This window comes from Oryx dammah, unplaced genomic scaffold (genome assembly GCF_014754425.2).
Source record: "Oryx dammah isolate SB20612 unplaced genomic scaffold, SCBI_Odam_1.1 HiC_scaffold_29, whole genome shotgun sequence".
In the NCBI taxonomy this organism is placed as follows: domain Eukaryota; kingdom Metazoa; phylum Chordata; class Mammalia; order Artiodactyla; family Bovidae; genus Oryx; species Oryx dammah.
In genome coordinates this window covers 81,368,291-81,392,705 of record NW_024070213.1, presented here as the reverse complement: position 1 = coordinate 81,392,705, position 24,415 = coordinate 81,368,291, and the positions used below count along the sequence as shown (strand labels likewise).

At 39.0% G+C, this 24,415-nt stretch overlaps 1 protein-coding gene across 1 annotated transcript in view; it reads right to left on the bottom strand.

The window, feature by feature from the left end:
* Window positions 1-6,813: 6,813 nt before the first annotated feature.
* TMEM117 (transmembrane protein 117) overlaps window positions 6,814-24,415 on the bottom strand; it is a 585,912-nt gene continuing 568,310 nt past the window's right edge. The window contains exons 7-8 of the mRNA XM_040233808.1: window positions 21,742-21,871; window positions 6,814-8,559 (exon numbers count right to left, since the gene is read on the bottom strand). Coding sequence (XP_040089742.1) covers window positions 7,913-8,559; window positions 21,742-21,871 — 777 coding nt within the window. The 3' untranslated portion in view covers window positions 6,814-7,912. The remainder of the gene's footprint in view (window positions 8,560-21,741; window positions 21,872-24,415) is intronic.

The window sequence follows — 24,415 nt, the reverse complement described above, 5'->3', positions numbered from 1 at the left end:
ATGAGCAAGAAATGAAATCCTATTATGTGTAAGCATAGGGAATTTGCATTTGTGTACAATAATATTAAAAACTATTAACTGAGCAATAAGTGGTCACTGAAAAGGTAAAGTAATATGACCAGATTTAGAAAGATTGTTTCATTAACGTGTGGAAAACGGATTACACTGGATAAAGGCAAGCATTGGGAAGAACACTGCAGCTATCCTGGGAACAGACGATGAGATCTCTGTGTGGCAGTAAGTGATAATGACAGACAGTGGGAGACAAGGCCTGTGAGACCCAAACCAAATGCAATCTATTCCCACCGGAGGCCATTTGGTTATGTAAATGGCAGAATCTGCCGGCTTTCTGGCATCTTTGAAACTCTAAATATTGCTCAGAAAATTCAGGAACATTATGATTTGTTCAAAGATAGTTTTATAGTAATTTCATCATTGTCAATAGTAATTGTTAGAGTTGTCTTTCTCGATTTGGCCATTGCTTTTTCTCCCATCTTACACATTTTGTTTCATTCAAGAGTGATTTTTAAGTACAAATCTTTTCTCATGTTGGTTAGATTGAAGTTAACTGAACTATCCAGATAAAATAATGTATTCAAGGCAAATGTCTCTAAGCTGAATGGAAAACCACAATCCTGTTTTTAAATGTCATTCTTTGAAGCACCACGGCTTGGCCGAAGCATCACCTTAATGCCATGGGCTATGCAGTTGGGCTTTTTCTGAAAGTCAAGGCTGGAGCAACACCCTGATTCAGAAATGGCTACCCCAACTGCATCCTAATACACTTGGAAGATGCTGAAGGGCAGGGGCTCAGGTGTGCGTGTGTTGGCTCTTGTCTAAATGTGAGGACACAAGCCCTTTCACTTCAGGATTTATGAAAGGTGGTGGATTACCGGCACGATGAGAAAGTCCTGATAGGAGAAGCTAGTAAAGCAATCATAAAAGAAAGGAAATAATTGAAGAACTCTAGAGCAGAGGAAACCTTGAGGAATAAGTTTGGCTCAGCAGCTCCAAGGGATTATGGTCATTGATTTCAGACAATTTAGCCACTTGCTCCAAACTAAGGAATCTGAACTTCTGTTAAAAGTGAAAAGGGATTACATTGCAGTTTGCAGAGTTCAAAACCATTACAGAGAGACAGAAAACTGCGAACAAACAGGCTAACCACATTGAACGCTGTGTGGAGCTGCTGGTGAAGGCAAGCCCCCGAGCTCCCTTGAAAGATGAGCACTGGAGGGACCTGAACCTCAGGCCTGGGACATTACCTCCCACCTGCACGGCTTGTTGCTGTTCACAGGATGTGTTCACGTGCAGTCTAAGTTTATTCTTTTCAAAAACTCTGTGAGCTATTCCCATTTTATGGATTAGAAACTAAAGTTCATAGTGTTCAAGGGTCATATTTTCAAGATCAGTGCTTATTTATCACAATATAGCTTACTCACCTTGGTAAAGACTTAAATGATAAATTATGGATGATTACTTCAAAATATGATTGTTTCCAGAGTCCATGTTCAAATTATGCTTTCTAAAACTGGCCAATTACTAAGCACTTTTTATAGTTTAAATATTTATAACTACATATTATTACTCTGGCATCTGCCAGAGGGTTCATTTAAAACATGCAGAGGTCCATTCTTTCCTTTCCCACCAGGAAAGGAAACCATGTAAGAAACCAGTTCCAATGTTGGAGATTGTATTAGGACAAATCTGTGTTGTGGTTCTATAAATGTAGCTTAAATCAGAACACCTGGCAATAAATGCCATTTAATTCAAACTTACCTGTTTCAATTATATGATTTAACTTGCAAATTGCTTCCAGACAGCTGTTTGCAATTATTTAATTTAGATTCTTGAGAGATAAGAATTGCTAGAAAGCATGCATATTATGGTCTTACAACTACTTCTCAGGTCATCCTCACCAAAGATCCTGTTTGAAAGATACTCTAGTTTCGATGGATCTTTATGAAGGATTGTAATGGAAAATAATGGGGCTTTGGATTCAGGCAAATTTGGCTTCAAATCTTAACTCTGTATTTGCTAGCTTTATTATCTTGGCCCAGTTAATAAACCTCTCTGAACCTATTTCATCATCTATGAGATTAAATTAGGGCTTCCCAGGTGGTTCAGTGGTAAAGAATCCGCCTGCCAACGTAGGAGATACAGCTTCAATCCCTGGGTCGGGAAGATCACCTAGAGGAGGAAGTGGCAACCGACTAGAGTATTCTTCTCTGGAGAATCCCATGGACAGAAGAGCCTGGAGGGCTACAGTCTATGGAGTCCATACTTACTCTTAATGGTTAATGGGAGGATTAAATCCGATAGTTTGCACATAGAAAATAATCAAAATGGTATAATATTGATATGAAGAATGAACAAAGATCTAGACAGAACAAAATATTTAAGATGAGGAACATCTATAAATCTGTTTTATTACCGTAGTTCTCAGCTGTAAATTATAGTGGTCTTTCTCAATCATGCAGGTTAAGCACTTAAAAAAGCTAGTAGTAAAATTATGTTGTGTTAAAAAACTTGAAACCTTATGAAAAATTATGTTAGAAGACAGAGCTTAGAAATAAGCCTATGTAGGATTGTATTCCTTGCTGGCATGTTTCTTCCTCTTTTAAATAATAAATGTACTGATCTGAATCCCTAAATAAAAAAAAAAAAAAGAAATAAGCCTATGAAATATATTAGATGTGTTTCATATTCTCTGAAATAAAGTAACTGATACTTCACACTCAAAATCAGTGGTATTTTACACTCAAAATCAGTGATATTTTACATATGTTAAAATAATAATAATACTACCTAACTTTTTTTAGTGTTTCTCACTAAATTTTTAGTGTTTCTCACTAAAAATTTTCAGAATGTCTATCCCAAAGGATCCGCAAGATATTTTTGTTCACAAGATGTCAGCTTTTATATGTTAATAATACACTACAGACATTGCCCTCATGTCTGATCTCTCATCAAGGAAGCTGCAGCCTTTCAACTATCACATGTTGATCTCGTCCTTCTCTTCTCGTGTTGCCCCCTTCACCAACACCTATGTCTGTAGTTTGTTTCCAAGGTCTCATACCCCCACTTTTGGGTCTCATCACACTCCCTGGGGCAGACGCAGCACCATTTGAGTGTAAGGATGCTTAGGAAACCATCCAACCTTTTGTGTCACCCCCTCAGTTGCATTCAATATCTTTTTGAGTCTCCTGCCTAACAGGCAGGAGTACTGCCCTCATGATAACTTCATATTGAAGTTCCTTTGACAATAACCACCCTCCATTCCCTGAAGTTTCAAGGCCCATTTGCACTAAATCTGCCATTTTTCGTTTCCAAGACTTCCTTGCTGCGTTTCCATCCACACTCTACCATCTGCCTAACCTTCTCTTTCTGTTATAAATATCCATGTCATTTTCCAATTATCTTCAACAAGAGTGACTTGTAAGCCACAAATGCTACATCTCAACTTCTCTAATTATTCAATTATAGTACAGCCTGGTCCAGCCTGAACAGTAGTAGCAAGGCAACGTGCCTGACCTTGGGTCTCTTATCTATGTTTGTTCTCGTTAATCACAACCGCATGTACACAAACATGTTTAAAAATAAAAATAGGGATAAAGAAGAAAAGTGCCAGTTTATCTGTTGCAGAACTGATTCAATTGCTCTCTCCTGCCTAAGGGCAGAGTGGTTAATAGATTATAGAGTTTGGTTCCGCAGAACAAAGCTGGGGGAAATCGGGCCAGATAGAGTGAAAGTGAAGTCGCTCAGTTGTGTCTGACTCTTCGGCTCGTGTCTGACTGTTCAGGCTGGACCAGGATGTACTATAATTGAACAATTAGAGAAGTTGAGATGTAGCATTTGTGGCTTACAAGTCACTCTTGTTGAAGATAATTGGAAAATGACATGGATATTTATAACAGAAAGAGAAGGTTAGGCAGATGGTAGAGCGTGGATGGAGTTTAGTTCTGCAGAACAAAGCTGGGGGAAATCAGGCCAGAGAGTGTAGGAAGTCACATCTCCACCTGAGAGAGAAAAGTCAATAAAAGCACAATACCCAGATTGGGGTTGCATACCTGAGAATGGGAGAAGGCAATGGCACCCCACTCTTGTACTCTTGCCTGGAAAATCCCACGGATGGAGGGGCCTGGTCGGCTGTAGTCCATGGGGTTGCAAAGAGTTGGACATGGCTGAGCGACTTCCCTTTCACTTTTCACTTTCATGCATTGGAGAAGGAAATGGCAACCCACTCCAGTGTTTTTGCCTGGAGAATCCCAGGGATGGAGGACCCTGGTGGGCTGCCGTCTATGGGGACACACAGACTTGGACACGACTGAAGCGACTTAGCAGCAGCAGCAGCAACCAAGAACGAGGGCTTCCCTGGTGGCTCAGAAGTAAATAATCTGCCTGCCAGTGCAGGAGATGTGGGTTTGATCTCTGGGTCAGGATGCTTTCCCTGGAGAAGGAAATAGGCTAGCCACACCAGTATTCTTGACTGGGAAATCCCATGGACAGAGGAACTGGCAGGCTACAGTCCACGGAGTCGCAAAGAGTTGGAAACAACTTAGTGACTGAACAACAACAATAACGCAAGAGTGAGCTGTCAGTGTGCAGTGAGGACAACTAAGTGTTAAGAAATGGTAGGGTGCTGAGATTCTGGCTGAGTGTCAGGTAATACAGTTGCCATCACAAACTATCTTCCCTAGTCGCTCAACAGTAAAGAACTCGCTTGCAAAGCAGGATACACAGGAGATGTGGGTTCAGTCGTTGGATTGGCAAGATCCCCTGGAGGAGGACAAGGAGACCCACTCCAGTGTTCTTGCCTGGAGAATCCATATGGACAGAGGAGCCTGATGGGCTGTAGTCAACGGCATTGCAAAGAGTCAGACATGACTGAAGTGACTTAGCATGAATGCATGGGACTCAAGACAGCCAAAGAGTGTAACAGAATTGCTCGTAGAGCCCGGTCATGAGATATGACAGTGCTATCGACTCTTACTTTCAGATATGAGTGTCTGTGTTGAACAACTTTCTGTTGTCTTGTCAGAGGTAGTACCACCGGACACTACATGTGAAATCTGATGCTATCAAGGTGACAGGGGGTTCTGTGTCTGAGGACTCAGAATAAATGAAGAAGAAATAATTCTTAACATTTCTAATAGGATTCGCTGATGATCTTAGATATGTGCAAGAAGATAAGTGAACACAATAAGGAGCCACCATGGGGAGATGAGATAACTGACTGTGGTTATCTGATTTAAATGGGTATGTGATGATAAGATTTATATCTAGGAATATAAGGCATAAATTCAAGTGTTTATTTAATTTTCCATTTAAACTGCTAATGAAGTACTCTATGATACAGGATACTAAAATCATGTCAAATTAGTACAATTTCTACACTGCACACAAGAAAATACTATAATTACTGAACAGTAGAAATATAATTGTTTATAGTCCTTAAGCATCACAGCAATTAAGTCATCACATTTGTTATGCTTTCTTTAGAATTTTGGTTAGTAATTTTTAATCCTCTTCTTTTAACTCTCCATTTTCTGAATTTACTACACATTTTTTAAGTGTCCTTGATAGTCCAAAAGTTTTGGTATTCATAAAGCTCTGTGGAGTCATAACCCAGTGACATATAAGTCCAGATCTGAGACTAAGTATGGATGGGTGTGATTTTGACTTTGATTTTATTTCATTTCCTAATCCTTAGTTGGAATAGGTACAAATGGAATGTGTAATACAACAAAAGAGGTAGCAAAAGGAAGGAGACCCATGTGCAGAATACAAGGTCAAGAGTGGTCTATACAACTGAACACTGGAAGCCTTTGAAAGCTTGAATCTTGTTTGACTATTAAAATGTCATCCTTGGAAATTATTCCATTTGATACTAAAATTCATGGAAACTTTAAAGACATATTTTCATATCAGCTGATATCCAGTTTCTCCAGGAAACCCCCTAAATCACCTAAGCATAGTGCTCTAAGGTTGATGGATTGGTTTGTTTTTTATCTTATCTCTGCTGACAAGATTCCTTCTTGAAGTTCTTCTTCAAGAGCCATGTAAAGATCCTCAAATAATATTTTAATAAGGACTACATATGGATAATAACACCCACTTTCTAAATCAATTCCTTCCTCATTCTACAAGACAATGACTTTCAGAAAAAATAAAAATATAGTCTTAAATGGCATTATCTACTTGTCCCAGAGCCAAAAGTTGAATGCTCCATGCTATGGAGATTTGGTAATGGCCAATGTTCCTACATATCAGGGATAATGTGGTAAGTTCCTTTGCACAGAAGGGGCAATGGGTTACCATAGTGAGCTTGATCTCTGCAGTTTTAGTGCCAGAGATATTTATGTTCCTAAGTACCCCATGCATGCTATTAAAGGTAAAAGAAACAGCAGGGGGATGGTTCCAATTGCTGAGCAAACAATGGTAGAAAGATGTTTATTAAAGCTGACTCCCAAGGGACAGATAAATGCATAGTTCTGTTATGCATGCTAATTTCAACATGCAGCAAGCTTAAAAGCAGATAGATCAAAACAAGAGAGGTTTTAAAAAATCATAAAGACAAAAGAGAGCTACGTTGGTATGTGACAAGAAAATAATTTTGCCTTAAAAGTGAATCTTCCTCAACCCCCTCAAGAAACATGTAACCACAATTTATGAAACAAAATTAGAAGCAAGTTGGGATTGTCCCATTTCTTAGCTTGCCTGGCTTTGAGTTAAAAAAAAGGTGGGGGGTGCTGTTGTTAAATTAAGATACAACTGATCCTTCTATTATAAATAAAAAACTAGATCACATAATTACTGATGTATAATTCTGATTTATTAATGTGCGATGTTTAGTTCTTAAAAAAAAAGGAAAACAACACAAAAACACACACACAAAAGAAGCCAATAAACAGACTTTTTCATGCGCATCTTCTTTTCTACCTCACAAAGTTCCATGGCATGATTTTTAGAGGTGTTCCCCTGCTAAGGGTTGGCATATGTTTTTCAGTTTTCACTGTCCAAAGCCATATTTACAGAAAGATGTACAAATATTGTAGATGGTAGGCTGCACAACCCTCACATGATTAAAACTTCAGTTCCTTGGTTTTCTAGGGCTTTGTGTAAATGCCAATAAACTTCAGAGTTTACCTAACTGTGCCTCTCAACCTTTGGTCCCAAAGGTGAAGGGCAGGATTTTTAATCAGGTAGCAATTTATCTGTAATTAGGAAAACATAATTATATATTATCATCTAATTGCAATTACTGGTTGGAGAAAGTCACATTTCACAAGTAGTGACCCATGCTGGATTAGTGTTCTCCTATTACTGAATTCTGCATCTGTATTTGTATTTGGCAGGAAGCCAATAAAAATTCAAAGGTAATCACTATGCTTCTCTGCAGTCCAGCTGTCAAAGTCACCAACTCCACTGCTGAATAAGAAAGCAAGACATACTTTCTGAACCACATCTTGGCTATATCTGTTTCCTGCTCAGACATCAAGTGGAGATGAAAATAATTGTATACAAAAAAAACCCCATGTGAAGTAGGTTAGAGAACTGTTCCACGCTTCATTTCTGGTACAGTTAAAAAGTTTAATGTCTCAAGGCACCACTATGGTTGAACATTGGATACGCGGGTAACCAGCTAATCTAGTAGGCTGTAAAGTCAGTAAATAGCTTGTGCAACTGTGAAAAGCAATCTCTAGAGGACTGTTAGATATACTGTAGGCACAGGTATCATAATAATACAAATAGAAAACAATGAGTCCTAGAAAAAGCATGTTGAGCACCGTTGTGGCATCATTTGTATTCCTTTACCTAACGCTATGTAAACCTCACATTTACAAAAGGAAAGACTAACTTCTGAAAGTTACACTCAAGGCTGCTCTTTGTGCTTTCCCCCAAAGTGGATCTAGTTCGTCGGCGTACTTTTAGAAGTCGTTGGATCCCCATCACCCTCAGTGGTGCTGGCTGATTCATTCAAGTGCGAGCTCAAGTTCTCCGATGTTAGGTGGGAAGACTTATAGACGATCTCATTGAAGTCAGACCTGATGCACACCAAGGCGGGGTCATTCAGTGGGTCTTCCACCGAGGCCTGGGTGTTTTCTCTTGTGATTCCCATGTCCTTGCTGTGTTCTGAGGGGGATTTCCTTCTCATGCGAGTGTAAGTTTTGTCTTGATTCTCCATGCCTTGCTCATTTTTCAAAAACCGTCCAAAGAACCAAATGAAGAATCCAAACCACACAAAAGCTATTAAACTTGGAACAAAAGCCAGACACTTGACATCGAGGCTTGCCCCTATGAACCTGCTGTGGAGGAACATGTCTCCCTCAACATAAGTTTTATTAGTCCGAGGGTTGGTGTGGTTGGACCGCCATTCCCAGGATAGCTTGGTTCTGTTCAAATCCTTTAGACTCTCTGAGTCTTTGACTGTATATATCTTCTGTCCTGGGCCAATATACTGTCCATATTCATGAGGCTTATAAAATATCTGATTCTTCCACATATTAAGATCCAAAATCAAGACGAGAAAGATAATTCCATAGTTAAACCATTTGCCTGCATTAAAAAAGAAATACTGTGTGTTAGTCAAAGACTGATAAAACTGCAATAGGGTTTTCTCCTATAAAATGGAGATAATGGTATTATAGCATAAACTGTTAATGTTTTAGACATGTTAACAATTTTTTGAGAGTACTATGCTGCCATTAAGTCAATTGGCAAAGGGAATTTACTAAATGGATGTTAAGCATGTGAAAATGTAATTCTTGATCCCAGAGCCAGTAATTTATGGTATTTACACTAACTAGACAAAGTCTCTTGGCTTTTAAGGTACCACCACTATACTCTAATTGGCTTTCATGTAGGTTATTCTCTAGAACATTTCAATTAAGGTTTAAAAACAAGTTCTAATAAAATTCTTAGAAAAGTCCAACATATGATTGAATATCTCTTACGGTTTTGTAATTATGTCTGGGAAAGAAATAAATCATTTTGCAATGTAAGCACAACAGTGCATCAATTGAATTCACATTGCTGTTTGTTGGTGACCTGTTGATTAAACTATTAGTCGATGTGGTTCAGATCAATAATCCTTGAGCATTCATTTCAAGACTTTAAAAATAATTGCATCAAATTCTCACTGAACAGAATCCATTCATCAGACATATAAATATAACCAAAGCTTTAGAAGATATGATTTGGAGAGACTATAACCACTATGACTTCTTTGTAGGATTTAAAAGTCCTATATAAATAAGATATTATTTAGAGACATATTATCTAGTGAAATCTTTGCATCTTTAAATGGAAATAATGTGGAAAAACTTTGAAGGGATACTATATTCCATTACAATTTTTATTATAATTCGTTCCAAATTTTACAGTATGAAGTGTTAGCTTAGTAACACCTCATAGTTTTGCTATAGCAAATAATGTGATATATTTACAGATTCTAAAAGCTTTAGTTATAATTATTATATATGCCAAAATTATTTTGTGTTTAAAAATAATTATATTGAACATTATTAAGTTACAGCCTCACATGACAGCTAGGATCTTGGGAAAACGTCTTAAACTAAAACTGGTAAACACGTATTTTGTAATACATACTTCAATAGAACACATAGCTTAAATATGACCTTGGGTGGAGGAAAGGAGGTTAGGAAAATATTTTATCATCATCCTTACACATTTTCAAGCTCCTATAATGTGCAAATATGAGGGCTTTCCCAAATCCTTGTCTGGATTCCAAAACCTACTAGCTACATTAACTTGAGTTAGTTGCTTAAATTCTCCAAACTCCAATTTCTTTACAAGCAGAAAATAACAGTACTTATTAAAGCGGTTAACATTTCATGAGATTATTATATACTAAGCACAATGTTTGCTATATAATAGGAACTCAGTAATTGTCACTATTATTATCATCAAAGCCTTACCTAAGTCATGATAATGTCTTCATTTGCATGGAAAGGTACAACTTCTCTATGAAGAGAATTTATTTAAACCACAGGAAGGGAAATTATAACTGCCTGTCCTAAAATCATTCCACTATACAGGGTTTATAATATTTGTAATGAGAATTCTTGCCTGAATGATTAATTTGGCACACCCAAACTATAAATTAAAGTGGGGACACTGGAAACATCTCCAGATATGAAAAGATGCTTATAATACCTCGTAACTGTTAAGTTCAAGCCGCTCCTGCCCTCTTGTATCTTCAAAATGAAAACAGAATCAACCGTAAAATAAATCAAGAAAGCTCAAGCCAGAGAAATTCCACCAAATACAAAGGCAGGCATCATTGCCAGATATTCACTGCATTCATAATAGACTCTGTGGAGGACACCTTAGTAGGTCCTGAGGGCACATGTCACTGCCTTCAAGGAAGGAACTTATACCTTATGGGAGAAAACAGAACAGAGACATCAACAGATAAATAATAATAATCAGAGGCCACATCTAAGAGGTGCCGAAGGAGTGATACAAACCACAAAGCTGAAGACGTTGAGAAAACGGACTAAAAATTGAGTGCTAACTTCTGCAGAAAGGATTTTGAAGGAAGTAGCAATTCATGTGGTAGAAAAGGAGGAGAGGGAACAGTTTGGAAAATGTTATGCTTCTTTTAGTATATGTTTTTATTATGCTGCAGATATAATAATGTACAGAAAAAGATCAGCTAATGTGGAAGAGACAGGGCAGAGAGAAGGGAAAGAATGGAGACTATCATAGGAAAAGAAGGCACAGCAAAATGAGAGACAGGTGATATGAAAAGTTCAGGGATTCTCATTCAGTGTCATAGAGGCACGAAGTTTGTAGCTTTCGTGATTGAAGCAGTTGCTGCTGCTGCTGCTGCTGCTGCTGCTAAGTCACTTCAGTCATGTCCGACTCTGTGTGATCCCAGAGATGGCAGCCCACCAGGCTCCCCCATCCCTGGGATTCTCCAGGCAAGAACACTGGAGTGGGTTGCCATTTCCTTCTCCAATGCATGAAAGTGAAAAGTGAAAGTGAAGTCACTCAGTTGTGTCCGACTCTTGGCAACCCCATGGACTGCAGCCTACCAGGCTCCTCCGTCCATGGGATTTTCCAGGCAAGAGTACTGGAGTGGGGTGCCATCGCCTTCTCCGAATTGGAGCAATTAGGAGAGGGGTTTTGGGTCCTTCTCTGTTGTAGGAGATCCATACTTATTCTCCTTTTGTAAACGACATCGGTTATGAAGCTATGGGGAGGGGAAGAGGTCCTTGAAACTGTATGACTGACCATCAACTTTGTGAGTCAAAAAGTGAAAAAAGTGCTAATTTCTCAGTCATGTCTGAATCTTTCCAACCCTTTGGATAGTAGCTCAACAGGCTCCTCTATCCATGGAATTCTCCTGGCAAGAATACTGGAGAAGGTATTCCCCTGGGTCTCCTACACTGCAGGTAGATTCTTTACCATCTGAGCTCACAAAGCCCCTTGGAAAAACCCTGCTTAGATCACATTTATCAGCTCATGAATAGAGCAGTCTCCCATATGGGGTTTCTGTTTCTAGGGTAATGATGTCAGAAATTGTACATAAGCAGCACCACAGAATCAGAAAGGAAAAAAAGGAATGCTCATGAAGCTTAGAGAAGGATGCTTTTCTGGTGGCTAGAAGATGCTCAGTGAATAACAGTAAAAGGAAAAAAAAATCAGGGAAAAAAGTGATAGTGTATGTACAGTGATCAAACTGAAGGAACCCTGCAGATAGAAAGAGCTTTTTTTCATACTTCCAAATTATTTTCTCTACCCAAGTTGAATGGTGCTGGGTCAGCCTGACCACTAAACATTCACATTAAAAAATCATGTTATGTCACTTCTCAAGTGACCTGGTGTCCATATATTAAGACAAGAGGAAGGAGATACCAGTTAAGAATGTGTTGCCTGACATGGATACCATTACTCTGCTCTAACACATCTTTACTGATTTGTGAGAAGGGAATCATAGTGACAAAAACTGCAGCCTGGACACCAGCAGATGGAGATCAAATACTCAGTACAATGTGGGTAATGAGTTTAACCTCTCCAGATCTCAACAATTTTAGTTTCAAATTAAGTTAACAGAAATAGATGCCTTCCAGTTCTATGATTCTGTCCTCTTCCCCCAAACCCTTCTATTTGTTAACTATGTAAATTCAATTTTTTGTGCTGTCAAATGGAGAATAACACTGGTGTTGTTATTCAGTTACTCCATTATGTCCGACTCTTTGTGACCCCATGTACTATGGCATGCCAGGCTTCCCTGTCCTTTACTATCTCCCTGCTGCTGCTGCTAAGTCGCTTAAGTCGTGTCCGACTCCGTAAGACCCCATAGATGGCAGCCCACTAGGCTCCTCTGTCTCTGGAATTCTCCAGGCAAGAATACTGGAGTGGGTTGCCATTTCCTTCTCCCTAAGTTTGCTCAAATTCATGTCCATTGAGTCAGTGATGCCACCCAACCATCCCCTCCTCTCTCATCCCCTTCCCTGTCATCCCCTTCTCCTCCTGCCCTCAATCTTTCCTAGCATCAGGGTATTTTCCAATAAATCAACTCTTCATATCAGGTGGCCAAAATACTGGAGCTTCAGTTTCAACGACAGTCTTTCCAATGAATATTCATGGTTGATTTCCTTTAGGATTGACTGGTTGGATCTCCTTACTGTCCAAGGGACTCTCAAGAGTCTTCTCCAGTACCACAATTCAAAAGCATCAATTCTTCGGTGCTCAGCCTTCTTTATGGTCCATCTCTCACATCCATACATGACTGCTGGAAAAACCATAGCTTCAACTATCTGGACCTTTGTTGGCAAAGTGATGTCTCTGCTTTTTAAAATACTGTCTAGGTTGATCATAGCTTTTCTTCCAAGGAGCAAGTGTCTTTTAATTTCATGGCTGCAGTCACCATCTGCAGTGATTTTGGAGCCCAAGAAAATAAAATCTCTCACTGTTTCCATTGTTTCCCCATCTATTTGCCATGAAGTGATGGGACTGGATACCATGATCTTAGTTTTTTGAACACTGAGTTTTAAGCCAGCTTTCTCACTCTCTTCTTTCACCTTCATCAAGAGGCTCTTTAGTTCCTCTTCACTTTCTGCCATTAGGGTGGTGTTATCTGCATATCTGAGGTTATTGATATTTCTCCTGGCAGTCTTGATTACAACTTGTGCTTCATCTAGGCCAGCATTTTGCATGATGTATTCTGCATAGAAGTTAAATAAGCAGGGTGACAATATACAGCCTTGACATACTCCTTTCACAATTTTGAATCCATCTCTTGTTCCATGTCCGATTTTAACTTTTACTTCTCGACCTGCATACAGGTTACTCAGACACCCGTCAAACCACTTCAAAGGATTATCATGATTGTCGACTAAAAAATATTGTCACAATCTGAAAGTAGAGAGCTATTTTATTTGGAGGGAAGGTTTAAGACTCCAAATCTAGGAAGTAGTTCTGACAACACTGCTCTAAGGAGGCAGGAGGGGAAGTCAGGGAGTTTGCAATAAAGGGAGTGGGCAGTTTGAACTTCAAAGATCAGGTGTCAAGTTAAGGAATTTAGCATTGTAAGTATAGGAAGATGCAAGCCTCTGGGCTCACTGAATTCATTCCTTTCACATGCACCTCAGCTGTCTGGGGCCAATCTTGTTTCCCTGTTCACCTTGCTCCTTGCATTCCCCCAGCCCCTAAGCAATCTCTGTGGGGGTGGCAGCATCTGCTGGATCTCAGTTTTGGGAGTCCTCTTTCACATTTGGAGGCCAGATATTGGTGATGATTGTGACATTTCTTGTTTATTAATATGGCAGGAGACATTTTCATTTCACAGGGTATAATGGAAAGTTGTGGACCTGCAAGGTAATGCTAATTAATGGTAACGAACCTGCCTGCCCATTCAAGAGATGTAAGAGACGCCAGTTCAAACCGTGGGTCAGGAAGATCCCCTGGAGGAGGGCATGGAAACCCACTCCAGTATTTTTGCTTGGAGAAGATCATGGACAGAGGGGCCTGGTAGGCTACAGTCCATTGGGTCACACAGAGTCGGACATGACTCAAGCCACTTAGCATGCATGCAAGCACAATGAGAAGTGGTGTTTGAGAGTTTTCTGAAATATATTGTTTGCCCAAAATGTAGGGTAGTATTATTTCTACAATTTCTTCTTTCTGTTTCTTCAATCCAGTTAATATACCATCTAAGTAGAGAGAACAGCATGTTAACGGTTTCTAACAAAGATATACCCTCAGTGTTTCAGTTTGGATAAAACAAAATGAATTACTGAGCAGTGACATTAATAGGTGGGTATCACTGGACCAATTGGGCTTCCCTGCTGGCTCAGGTGGTAAAGAATCTACCTGCAGTGTGGAAGGCCTGGGTTCAATCCATGGGTGGGAAGATCCCCTGGAGGAGGAAATGGCAACCCACTACAGTATTCTTGCCTGGAGAATTCAATGGACAGAGGAGCCTAGTGGGCTACAGTCAGACAGGATTGAGCGACTAACACTTTTACTTTCACTGAACTAATTACCTAAGAGGCCCCAGTGTGTATCTAAATGTAAATATGCATTGTGAATCAGCATATTCAACATGTTAAAAATCCCTAGCAATTGATAATTTGTCTACAGCTTGCAGTCCAGAGAAATGCACACAAAATGTGAAGCTAAATAACAGGGGAGAGATTCTCCCATACCCGCACTCCATTTCCACAGCCGAGAGACCACGTGGGGGTGGGGAAGTGTGGAGGGAGAGAATTAGATGAGGCAGGATTTCTATTGATTTATTTCCTGTTCTGCTTCTGCAAAGGTAGCCTTGCCCTTCCCCCACTGCTGTAGTTGCTCAGTTGAAAATGCAACTGCTGAAAACAGAGAAGAAACGGCTCTTCTTACTTTTTGCGTCCTGCCAACCTGACAAAACTCCTGCTCCATTTGTCCATCGGTACAGAGGAAGGATGTCCATCTTTCTCTACAGTCCCTTTTTCCATTTTCCTACACAGTGTTTTGTTACCTTCGCAATATTCTCTCCTCTTTAAAAAATTATTTATGAGATGCAGCAAACTAGAAAGCAAAATCAAGTGGGACAACTTAACTTAGTGTACTTGTCCATGAAGTGAAGGAGTTAAGTTATATAACCCCTAAGATTTCTTCCTAGTTCTAAAAGTCTTCTTGATGAGTCTATGAAATAAACACTGCCTAAACCTTAATGTTTTATGATGGAGCAGGAAATCTCACCATTAGGACAAAAAAGATGCAATACACATTTTTCAGTGGAGAAAGCTTTCCTTAAAAAAACAGATGTATATTCTCAGAAATCCTGTTTACCATAAAAAATAAATTTGAGTCTCTGAAATGACTCACATGAAAAGGTGTAAGACACAGAAAAAGAAAAAGACTAACCGTGCTTCTATTGCCATTTTTCCACGTGTGTTGTTGTGAATGTACAGTCAACCAACCACAACAAGAGGTTTGGTATTTTGGCATTAATTGTATGAGAGTTTTTGCATTTCCCCCTGTTGTTTCAACTACATAGCATAATGTAAATCAGCAAGGAGGAAGGGTAAGAATCCATACATTATTTCTATTTATCTCCTTCTCGAAATACCTCACTGTCTCCTTTAATGAGAAATCCCTGCATGGTGTTGTGGGATTGCTTCTTTCCTGTGTTGTGTGCTTGTAATGAATCTTACTGATTGGCAAAAATGATATTATGATGGTAATTTTATCATTTTACTTTGTGGGAGCTTAGAGAATCCTGGGCTAGTTAATTTTAAAAGAATTCTTCATTAAATATCAGCCTCATTTTAGCATAGGAAATGATAAGAGTTTGGGGAAAAGTGTTATTTTTTTCAACTAAGGAAAAATACTATATGTGCTGATATTTCTACCTATAATGAACCTTTCATGATTCAAATATGCAATTATAATATTAAAAAAAAACTCTTTTACTCAGTAGGGTAGCCAGTTAGCATTGAGGTTGAGCTGTGTTGTTAGCACCTCTATAGCAAGTGGTGTCACCATTTGGGCGGACTCTATGCCCAGTGGTCATGCTCCACAAAGTCACCAGCATCCATTATGTGATCACAGGAAACTCTGACCTTGAAGAAGATGAAGTTTGTACAATTAAATAAGTAACAGTGTGCTGTAATAGGTTTCCTGGCCATGTTCAATATCCTCTCATTCCAGACCTGATCAGTGTAAACAGGGCACTCTGAGTTAGCTGCTCTTTAATACTGGCCCCACCCCCCACCCCCTTGCAACCAGGTAATTTAAGAATATCCAGAAACCACATTAAATGCTTGGGTCATGAGGAGATGGTTGAGCAAATCGAAGATACTTACTAAAAAGTTCATGAACTCATAATAACTGAGTTAGTAAATTATCTCAAGACTTAAAAGCAAATGAATATAGCTTCTCGAAATGCCTCTCTTGTCACTGTTATTTTCTGAAGTAGGAGACTACTCCTTTAGGACATAATCCAATATGATGAATAGAGGTAGAAACTTGTGATGATGAAAAGCAAAAGAAACTGATGTGAAGTTGTACTGAATTCAATTACCATCACACTCTGACTTTCTTGAGACTGGGAACTATGCTATTCTCATCTCTGTATTCCCTAGATCCTGGTTTAGTTTTAGACACATGTTAAGTCAGAAAGTGTCCATTAATCAATAAGTAAAGTCTGAAATACTATGTCCAGAAAAATTTCAAGGAGTGAAGTTCTAGTCTTTCAAATCAAATGCCATCGTCACAATGATCTGGTGAATTCTAAGATACTGCTAAAATCAGATAAAGTCTGGAAAATTGGGAAAAACAAACTACTTATGTCTTAAAGAATATGATTAGTTATATATCTCAAGTCTTTCTTCTGGCTATAAAGAGAAATATCTGAAAAGCATGTGAGTTTTACTATAAAAACCCTCATCTACGCATAAATGAACCCAGGACACCTCAGTCTGGACAGGACAGACCAGCTTAGGGGCAGCAAGGGCTGACAGGCTATGGGCAGAGCAACCATGGCCTTGAAGAAGATGAGTTTGGGACAAATAAAAGGAATTTCTGCTTTAGGTAGAAGTAAACAGTTAATGCTAGAGCTTCACAAATGTGTTGGAAATGGAAATTGCTGCAGGAAAGGTTCAGAAAAATTCATAACTAAGAGAATAGCAAGAGATCCTTGTATGCTTTGGATAAATTCATGATCATTGGGGACTGTCATGGTGAAGAAGATGCATTGCATTTCCCTATAACAAGTCCCTTGCTAATTCTGCCAGACAGAATATTCTGCTGGACGGACCACTGGCCTGCCCTTGCCAGCACTTTCCAAGATCTGATTGACACAGGAGAGCTCCTTAAAAAACAATCCTTGGGAACTAATTTGCCAGAAATCATGCACCTATGGAAATAAAATGAAGGACATTATTTTTATGCATTATTTTCCACATTCTTGCCATTGTGAAGCACCTCTGCCCTCGCACTGCTCAGGAAACTGAAACAGAACACAGACCTAGGGAGGCTTGTTTACCGCTACATTTTCCATTTTTGCCAAAAGGTTCCCATGGGTCTCGTCGTGCCAGTAGTGTGAATTCTCTCCTCACAGATGCACAGGCCTTCCTTCTGGCCTTTCCCCCAACCCTCTCCTAATTTACTCAGATGATGGCCACCAATGGGACACTTCTTTTGTCTGACTGGGATGGCAGATGGCAGAGCTTCCAACGGGACTGGCATTAATAGGACTTGGGGAGCTTCAGAGTCTGAATTGAGAGGCCATTCCTCTCTCGCCTCCAGAGACTTGGTACATCATATTTTGAATCCATCTTTGCACTCATCTTATAGGTAAAAGGGGAGAGGGCGAAAGAGATAATTATACGGTTGTATTTAGCATTTACTTTTAGGATAATGAACAGTGGACTTGAGCTAAAAGCACCAGTGTGACCAAATCACTAACCATTTATCCCCTTTATTACCAAAGTCAAAATTCCCAGAAAAAAATATTTTAACACACCCTTGGAAAAGAGATGATTTATTTTTATAAGCTGTAGCTCAGCTTATAAAATGAAAGCTCATACATACTGCAGCAAACCATCTGTCGGGGGGGATCCAGATGAGCTAAACAGATGCAACAATTCAAGTTATTTCTGACATGAATAAATAAAACTAGCTAGGAATCAGGATTAAAAAATACTCACATCCTAAAGGCTTTTAAAATGTCAATGGGAACTCATCAGTGTCAGATAACCCTCTACATATAGAGCATTTCATTGGGAGAGAGATTTTTTTTTCATTCCTAGCTTTGTCTTTCTCGAGGACTCAGAACATAACTGCTATTTACATAACAGCAAAGAACTCAGAATAGTTGATAAATAATCAGAGAGCCCTCTCTCAGGCTACCTAGTATTTTTTGAATTATAGGGAAAGCAGATTCTGAATGGATAAAAGGAAAAGCTTTAGGTTAAAAACAGTGAGAACTTAGTGAGTGCTTGCTTCACGGCAGGCAATGCTTTAAGTGCCTTGTACATATTAATTAATTTCATCCTCACTGCAATCCTATGGGATAAGTACCATCACTGTCCCCATTTAACAGATGAAAATACTGAACCTCTAAGAGGTTAAAGAGCTTGACAAGGGCCCTGCCACCGGTTAGTAGCAGAGCTGGAATCTACACACCAAATCTTTACATTCCATTGCCTCAGCATGCACTGAACGTCTTTTCCAAATCAGAGAGAAATGATAATTGAGACCATCAAGCCATCCTTGACCCTGGAAGAATCCCAGCCATCCCTGTCTAGGCTCTTCTGGTGCAGAACAAACACAGAAAGCATTAGACACAGCTGTCTGGCAGTCTGGAGGATCCTTTTCTAGCCCTGTCTCCAGCTTCTTCTGAACCTTTCTCCAGTCATGCTCTGCTTTGGGACCTCCTCTGTTTTGGCCCCAGTTCTGAACTTTCTAACTCCTCTCAGATATGCCTTTCTCACTGACTACCCCATTTAAAAATTTTATTTGTTTATTTGGCTGCATCAGGCCTTAGTTGGGGCATGCAGGATCTTCACTGTGTCTGGCAGGATCTTTCGTTGCTCCACACAGAGTCTCGAGTTGTGGTACATGGGCTCTGGAGCTCACAGGCTCAGTAGTTGTGGCACATGGGCTAAGTTGCACTCCATGTGGGATCCTAGTTCTCCCACCAGGGATCAAACCCAGATCCTCTGCATTGCAAGGCAGATTCTTAACCACTGGACCACCAGGGATGTCCCTACCTCATTTCCATTGAATGTGTATTCTGCCCCTTGGGTTTTGTTTGATAAGACTTACAGAAAGTACATAAGTGCTGAGATGAGAGGAATTCTGATTACAGGAAATGTTTCTCAGTAGCTATATTCTTCAAAGTATGATCCTCTGGATACCTGCATAAGCATCACTGGTGGTGCTCCAGAGAATGGCAGATTCCAGGCTCCACCTCATACCTGAGGCATCTGACTCTGGGTGTGTGGCTGATGGATCGTTTACACAAGCTTTCCAGGTGATTCCCACACAAACTAAAGCTTCAGCACTATTGACAGATAGAGAGTGTTTCATGCTTAATGATCCCAGGGGTGATTCTATATTTACTGACCCGGAAAGCATTAAGGTCTACCTACAAAAAGCAGAACTTGGAGGAAACTATCAAGCTAGCATTTGTGGTTCTCTTGGAAGTTTGTGGGCTACTAACTATTGAGCATGTTAAAATACAACACAGTGCACTGTGTTTTAGAGATTTTACCTGCATTTGCCCAGAAACAACTATTTTACAATACCAAGTAAAGTCAAAGACCTTTCAGGGCAGATGGGTGGTACTCCAGAATGGCTTCAGCAACCTCTTCAGTCAATTCACAGAACAAAGAGAACAATAGAGACAAAACAAAAGGGGGAATGTTCTGATTTTCTTAAGTTTCCCTGGGTTGGGAAGATCCCCTGGAGGAGGGCATGGCAACTCACTCCAGTATTCCAGCCTGGAGAATTCCATGGACAGAGGAGCCTGATGAGCTACAGTCCACAGAGTCACAAAGAGTCAGACCTGACTGACATGACTTGGCACACACACATGCATTCTTAAGTAGAACATTCCAAATTACGTAAGCTTTGGGCACCACAAAACCTGCCCCTACACCTGTCTATAAATTACAGCATATATGACAAAGCTATGCATAAGAGCCCTGAATTAAATATTTTTAACAGTTTTATTTTCCTTTCCAGCCAATGGACTCTCTGAGCCTCCCTCCCCACCTCTCCTCTCCTTTTTTTAAACTTGATGTTCTGCACTCAAATAGGATATTTTTGAAAAGCCTTCTGATAGTCAGAGACAATATCAGTGCCATGATGGTCTGAGACAAGAGCTGATAGTAAGAACAGATGGTTCTGGCAAAAGCCCACCCAAAGGGATATGATGGTACCATGTGTGTGATAGCTGTTTTAGAAGTCTGAGAGGGCAGTGTGCTGCAGAGATTAAGTGGGGACTCTGAAACCACACTATGTGACCTGAACTCAAATTGATTGATTTACCCAGCAAATTTAATAGATGGGCCTCATTCATTTTGAATAGGAAAAGAAACCTGCTATATCTTCCCTATTCATGAGCTCATTCTCCAATTTAGGAAGGTCGCCTCATGCTCAAAGCAAAAAACAGCCTTCAAGTTGGGAAGTAAAGGGTTTTTTTTGCAGCACTCAGATGTTCACGTTCTCTGCGCTCAGGCTATTTTTATTCAGTAGCACAGATGGTCGTGTAAGCACAGATTTCTTTGGCAGTTTTTATTATAGCAGGTGTAGGATCCTAGGCCATTGTCCTTAAAACACACACGTTCACTACCTGCATTTGAACAGCTTGAGAACTAATGCCATTCTTTATTTGATTATGTAGCTTACTGATTCTTGCTAAAAGAAAAAAAAAGAATTATAAAACATAACTCCAAGAACATAACTTGTTTAGATGAGAATGACTGAGATGTCACGAAAGAATATTATAATAAATCATATTCAAGCCATTTCAAGAGCAGGACACATTTGTAAATGGAATAATCTAAGGATCCACAAGAGAATGACTTGAGGCAAACATGGAGCCTTGCCACAGTAGTAAGTTTCACTCAATCAAATGAGAAGTGGCCTGAACTCCCTCAAAGAATGTGGTCTGACTGGAGCTGTAGAATACCATTGTTTTGATCTCAGCAGCAAATGAAGAAGAAAGCACAAAGAGTATTCATGTTGAAAAAATATACTGAGCTGTATGTTGTGAAAAAGAAACCCACCTAATGAACAAAACCCAGGCAGAGTGGCCTATGGAGTGTGGCAGAGACAGCTAGTGATATTCCTAGGCTAGAAGACAAGACCTGATACCACATGGGTGCTCAGTGGCAGATCACGTCTCTCTGTTCTCCTTGACTCTGTGTGGGGCTATCTTACTAGGTACTCCTTGTGGAATGTGAGTGGAGGTGACACGTTCTATTTCCAGGCCAGATGACTAAGAAACAGACAAACTCTCTCAGTCATTTTCCTCATTCTTTTTATTCCCATTTGCCCACTGGATGTTGAAGCTGAAATTATTAAAGCACCAGGAACTTAAGTCCAGAATGATCGTCCAGAGCCCCCCAGTGATCTGGAACTACCTTGCACTGCTAAGTGAGTAAAACTAAACTATATTGCCAGATGCTTCTAAACTGTTACCATTTTCATTTTTAAAGCAGCCAGCATGACTTTAACCAGAAGACAATCAAATCATGTTTGAAATTTTACCTGTTATGTGAATATGATATTCCTCCTTGAAGATCTTCTGGAAGAAAGGAATCTTGAACTGCATATGAGGAGTATGCAAACCGGGAAGATTTACATCAACGTCTCCCATGAAATGTGGAAATTCCCAGTCCTGTCAGAGAAAACCAACATGACAACATATCTGTGATTTGTTTTGTTCCTAAGCAGCAAAACACCAAAAATTGACTTTTTATAAGCACTTATTTTAAAATCATTTAAAGGCAGCCAGCTGTTGGGTGTATCTGTTTTGTTCTGTGATGGTTGTTTTATGTACATTAGGTAGCAGTATGCAATCAAAATTAAAATTAAGTCATAACTTATATCCTCAGATTTTCTCTTTAATGTGATAATAAGAAACCAATGCAGAAGTGATGTGCATTAATATATGTTTCTTTCTTTCATTATGGAGGTCTGATCTTAAATTTTTATAGGAAGGAAGTGATCCATATTTTATAAATATGGGGTAATTTAGTTATTTTTTGTTCCACTATTTTTAAAAAATAAGAAATTTATACCAGTGTATTTTCTGTAAGAAGACAAAGAGGGTCTAATTCATTTAACCAAGTTCCTCAATTCACATCAAGGGAGTTTTATTAATCATCTATGCTCGCAACTATATGGAATGGGAAAATGCCAAAACCTTCTGTCCTGTTCTCTTGCAATTTAGCATCAGTTTGAGCCAAATGATGGAAGGCCTGACATGCTAGCCTGAGAGATGCACAGTGAATTAATTCCAAAACTGTCATTAGTTATTTCCTTGTTGTCAAGGCAAAATCATGTGGGATGACCCTCCTTCTCACAAGGAAGGAAAAAAGATGCAAATGAGGATATTTTTAGGTGACTCATCTGCTCTTGGTTTTTGGATAGAAGCACCAAATTAAAGTTCATAACTAGCATGTGAAGAAGAAATACACTAAATAATGAAGAAACCTTTAAGCTGAATCCATGTTTTTATTTCCAGTAATAAAATTATCCCTAAATTAACAAACAGTTCTATATTTAGTGAATATTTTCTAAAGAACTTGGAGATGAAAAAATAATAAACAAAATATTACTTTAAAATTTTAATCCATTATTTTGACATAAAAAGTTAAATTTTTCTGAGATTTCTCTATATGAAGCTAACTGAGGTGTGCTGATAATAGTGTGCATGAACGTTTCAGGAGTTTCCATAGCCATTCCACTTCCCTCTTTGCAGAAAATTCTGATTAAGGGAGAACAAACCTTAAAGGAAAGAAGAATATGTGAGTGGTGGGTAATCAGGAAAGTTTTCAATGTTTATTAATTTTTGATCTATGGATAACTTTAAGCCAGTTATAAAAAATAAATATATAAGTATAAAAATAAAATGATGCAATATCATCCCTTATTACTGGTACGTATGCCAGTATCTTGTTGGTCTTGCTTTTCCTGGTTTTTCATCATCAGCAAATAGACATGTAATTTTGGAAATTCAGAAAACCCAAAGCACTGATGCTGGATGAATTTGGAATATTTTGATCTAAAATATTAGTAGAAAATGGATTGGAATAATACTTGTGAACTATTGTATTTTATTAAAGTACACTTTTTTTTCATTGATATCATCTTGCTCTATGTTACTCAGAAGACACTTGCAAAGAATTAAAATTGAATTTAGTCCTTTGCTAAAATATAACTGACATTTGCCATAAAAAATTATGCTTGGCAATGATAACCAGAGAATCTTTCACTAGTCCAGGATAAGAAACGTAAAACATTATCAATAGAGCAATTCCCTTTCTTACTTCTTGGTTTAAGGAAGAATTTAGGATTAACAGATACACACTACTATCTATATAAAATAGTCACACAATAAGGACTTACTGTATGTATAGCACAGGGAATTATATTTAATTCCTTGTTAATGGAAAAAATCTGAAAAGAATCACTGAATCACTTTGCTGTATACCTTAAACTGACACAACACTGTAAATCAACTACACTTCAATTAAAAAAAAAAAAGGGAGTGAATACTTCTTGGTAGTAATTGGGCAAGGGTACTTAGTGTACTTTCTTTTGAAAAGATGTTCTTGGACTGTTATTGTTTAGCTTTTCATTTCATGAAATGAAAGCCTTCTACTGGGTATGAAATTGATTTTAGTTTGAAAGTAATTTCTAGAGATTTCTTGTATACGGGGATCAAATCCTCACCACCCCCCAAATAGTTCCTTGATTATATCCCAACTGTACTTGGAGATAGAAAGAGGAATTCAGGAAATGTAGACTAGAGGATGGGAGAAAGTCTTCCTCTTCATCTAGATGGTGGCATTCTTTTCTTTCTTTCTTTTCTTTTCTTTTTTTTTTTTTTTAAAGAGATGAAGGCAGAGAGTTTGGGGCAAAATGTGAGAGTAGTATCTTACACCATCTGAGAAATTAAAAACAAAGAAAGAACTCATAAAAGAGGTGATACGTAAAGTCTCTCAGATTCCCCCTTTATAAAGTCCAGGGGCGTCCCTGGTAGCTCAGTGGTAAAGAATCTGCTTGCCAATACAGGAGACATGGGTTCGCTCCCTGGTCTGGGAAGATCCCACATGCCTCAGAGCAACTAAGCCTGTGCACCATGGCTATTGAGCCCATGCTTTAGAGCCCAGGAGCCACAACTTCTGCAGCTTGTACACCCACAGTCCTGCTCCAC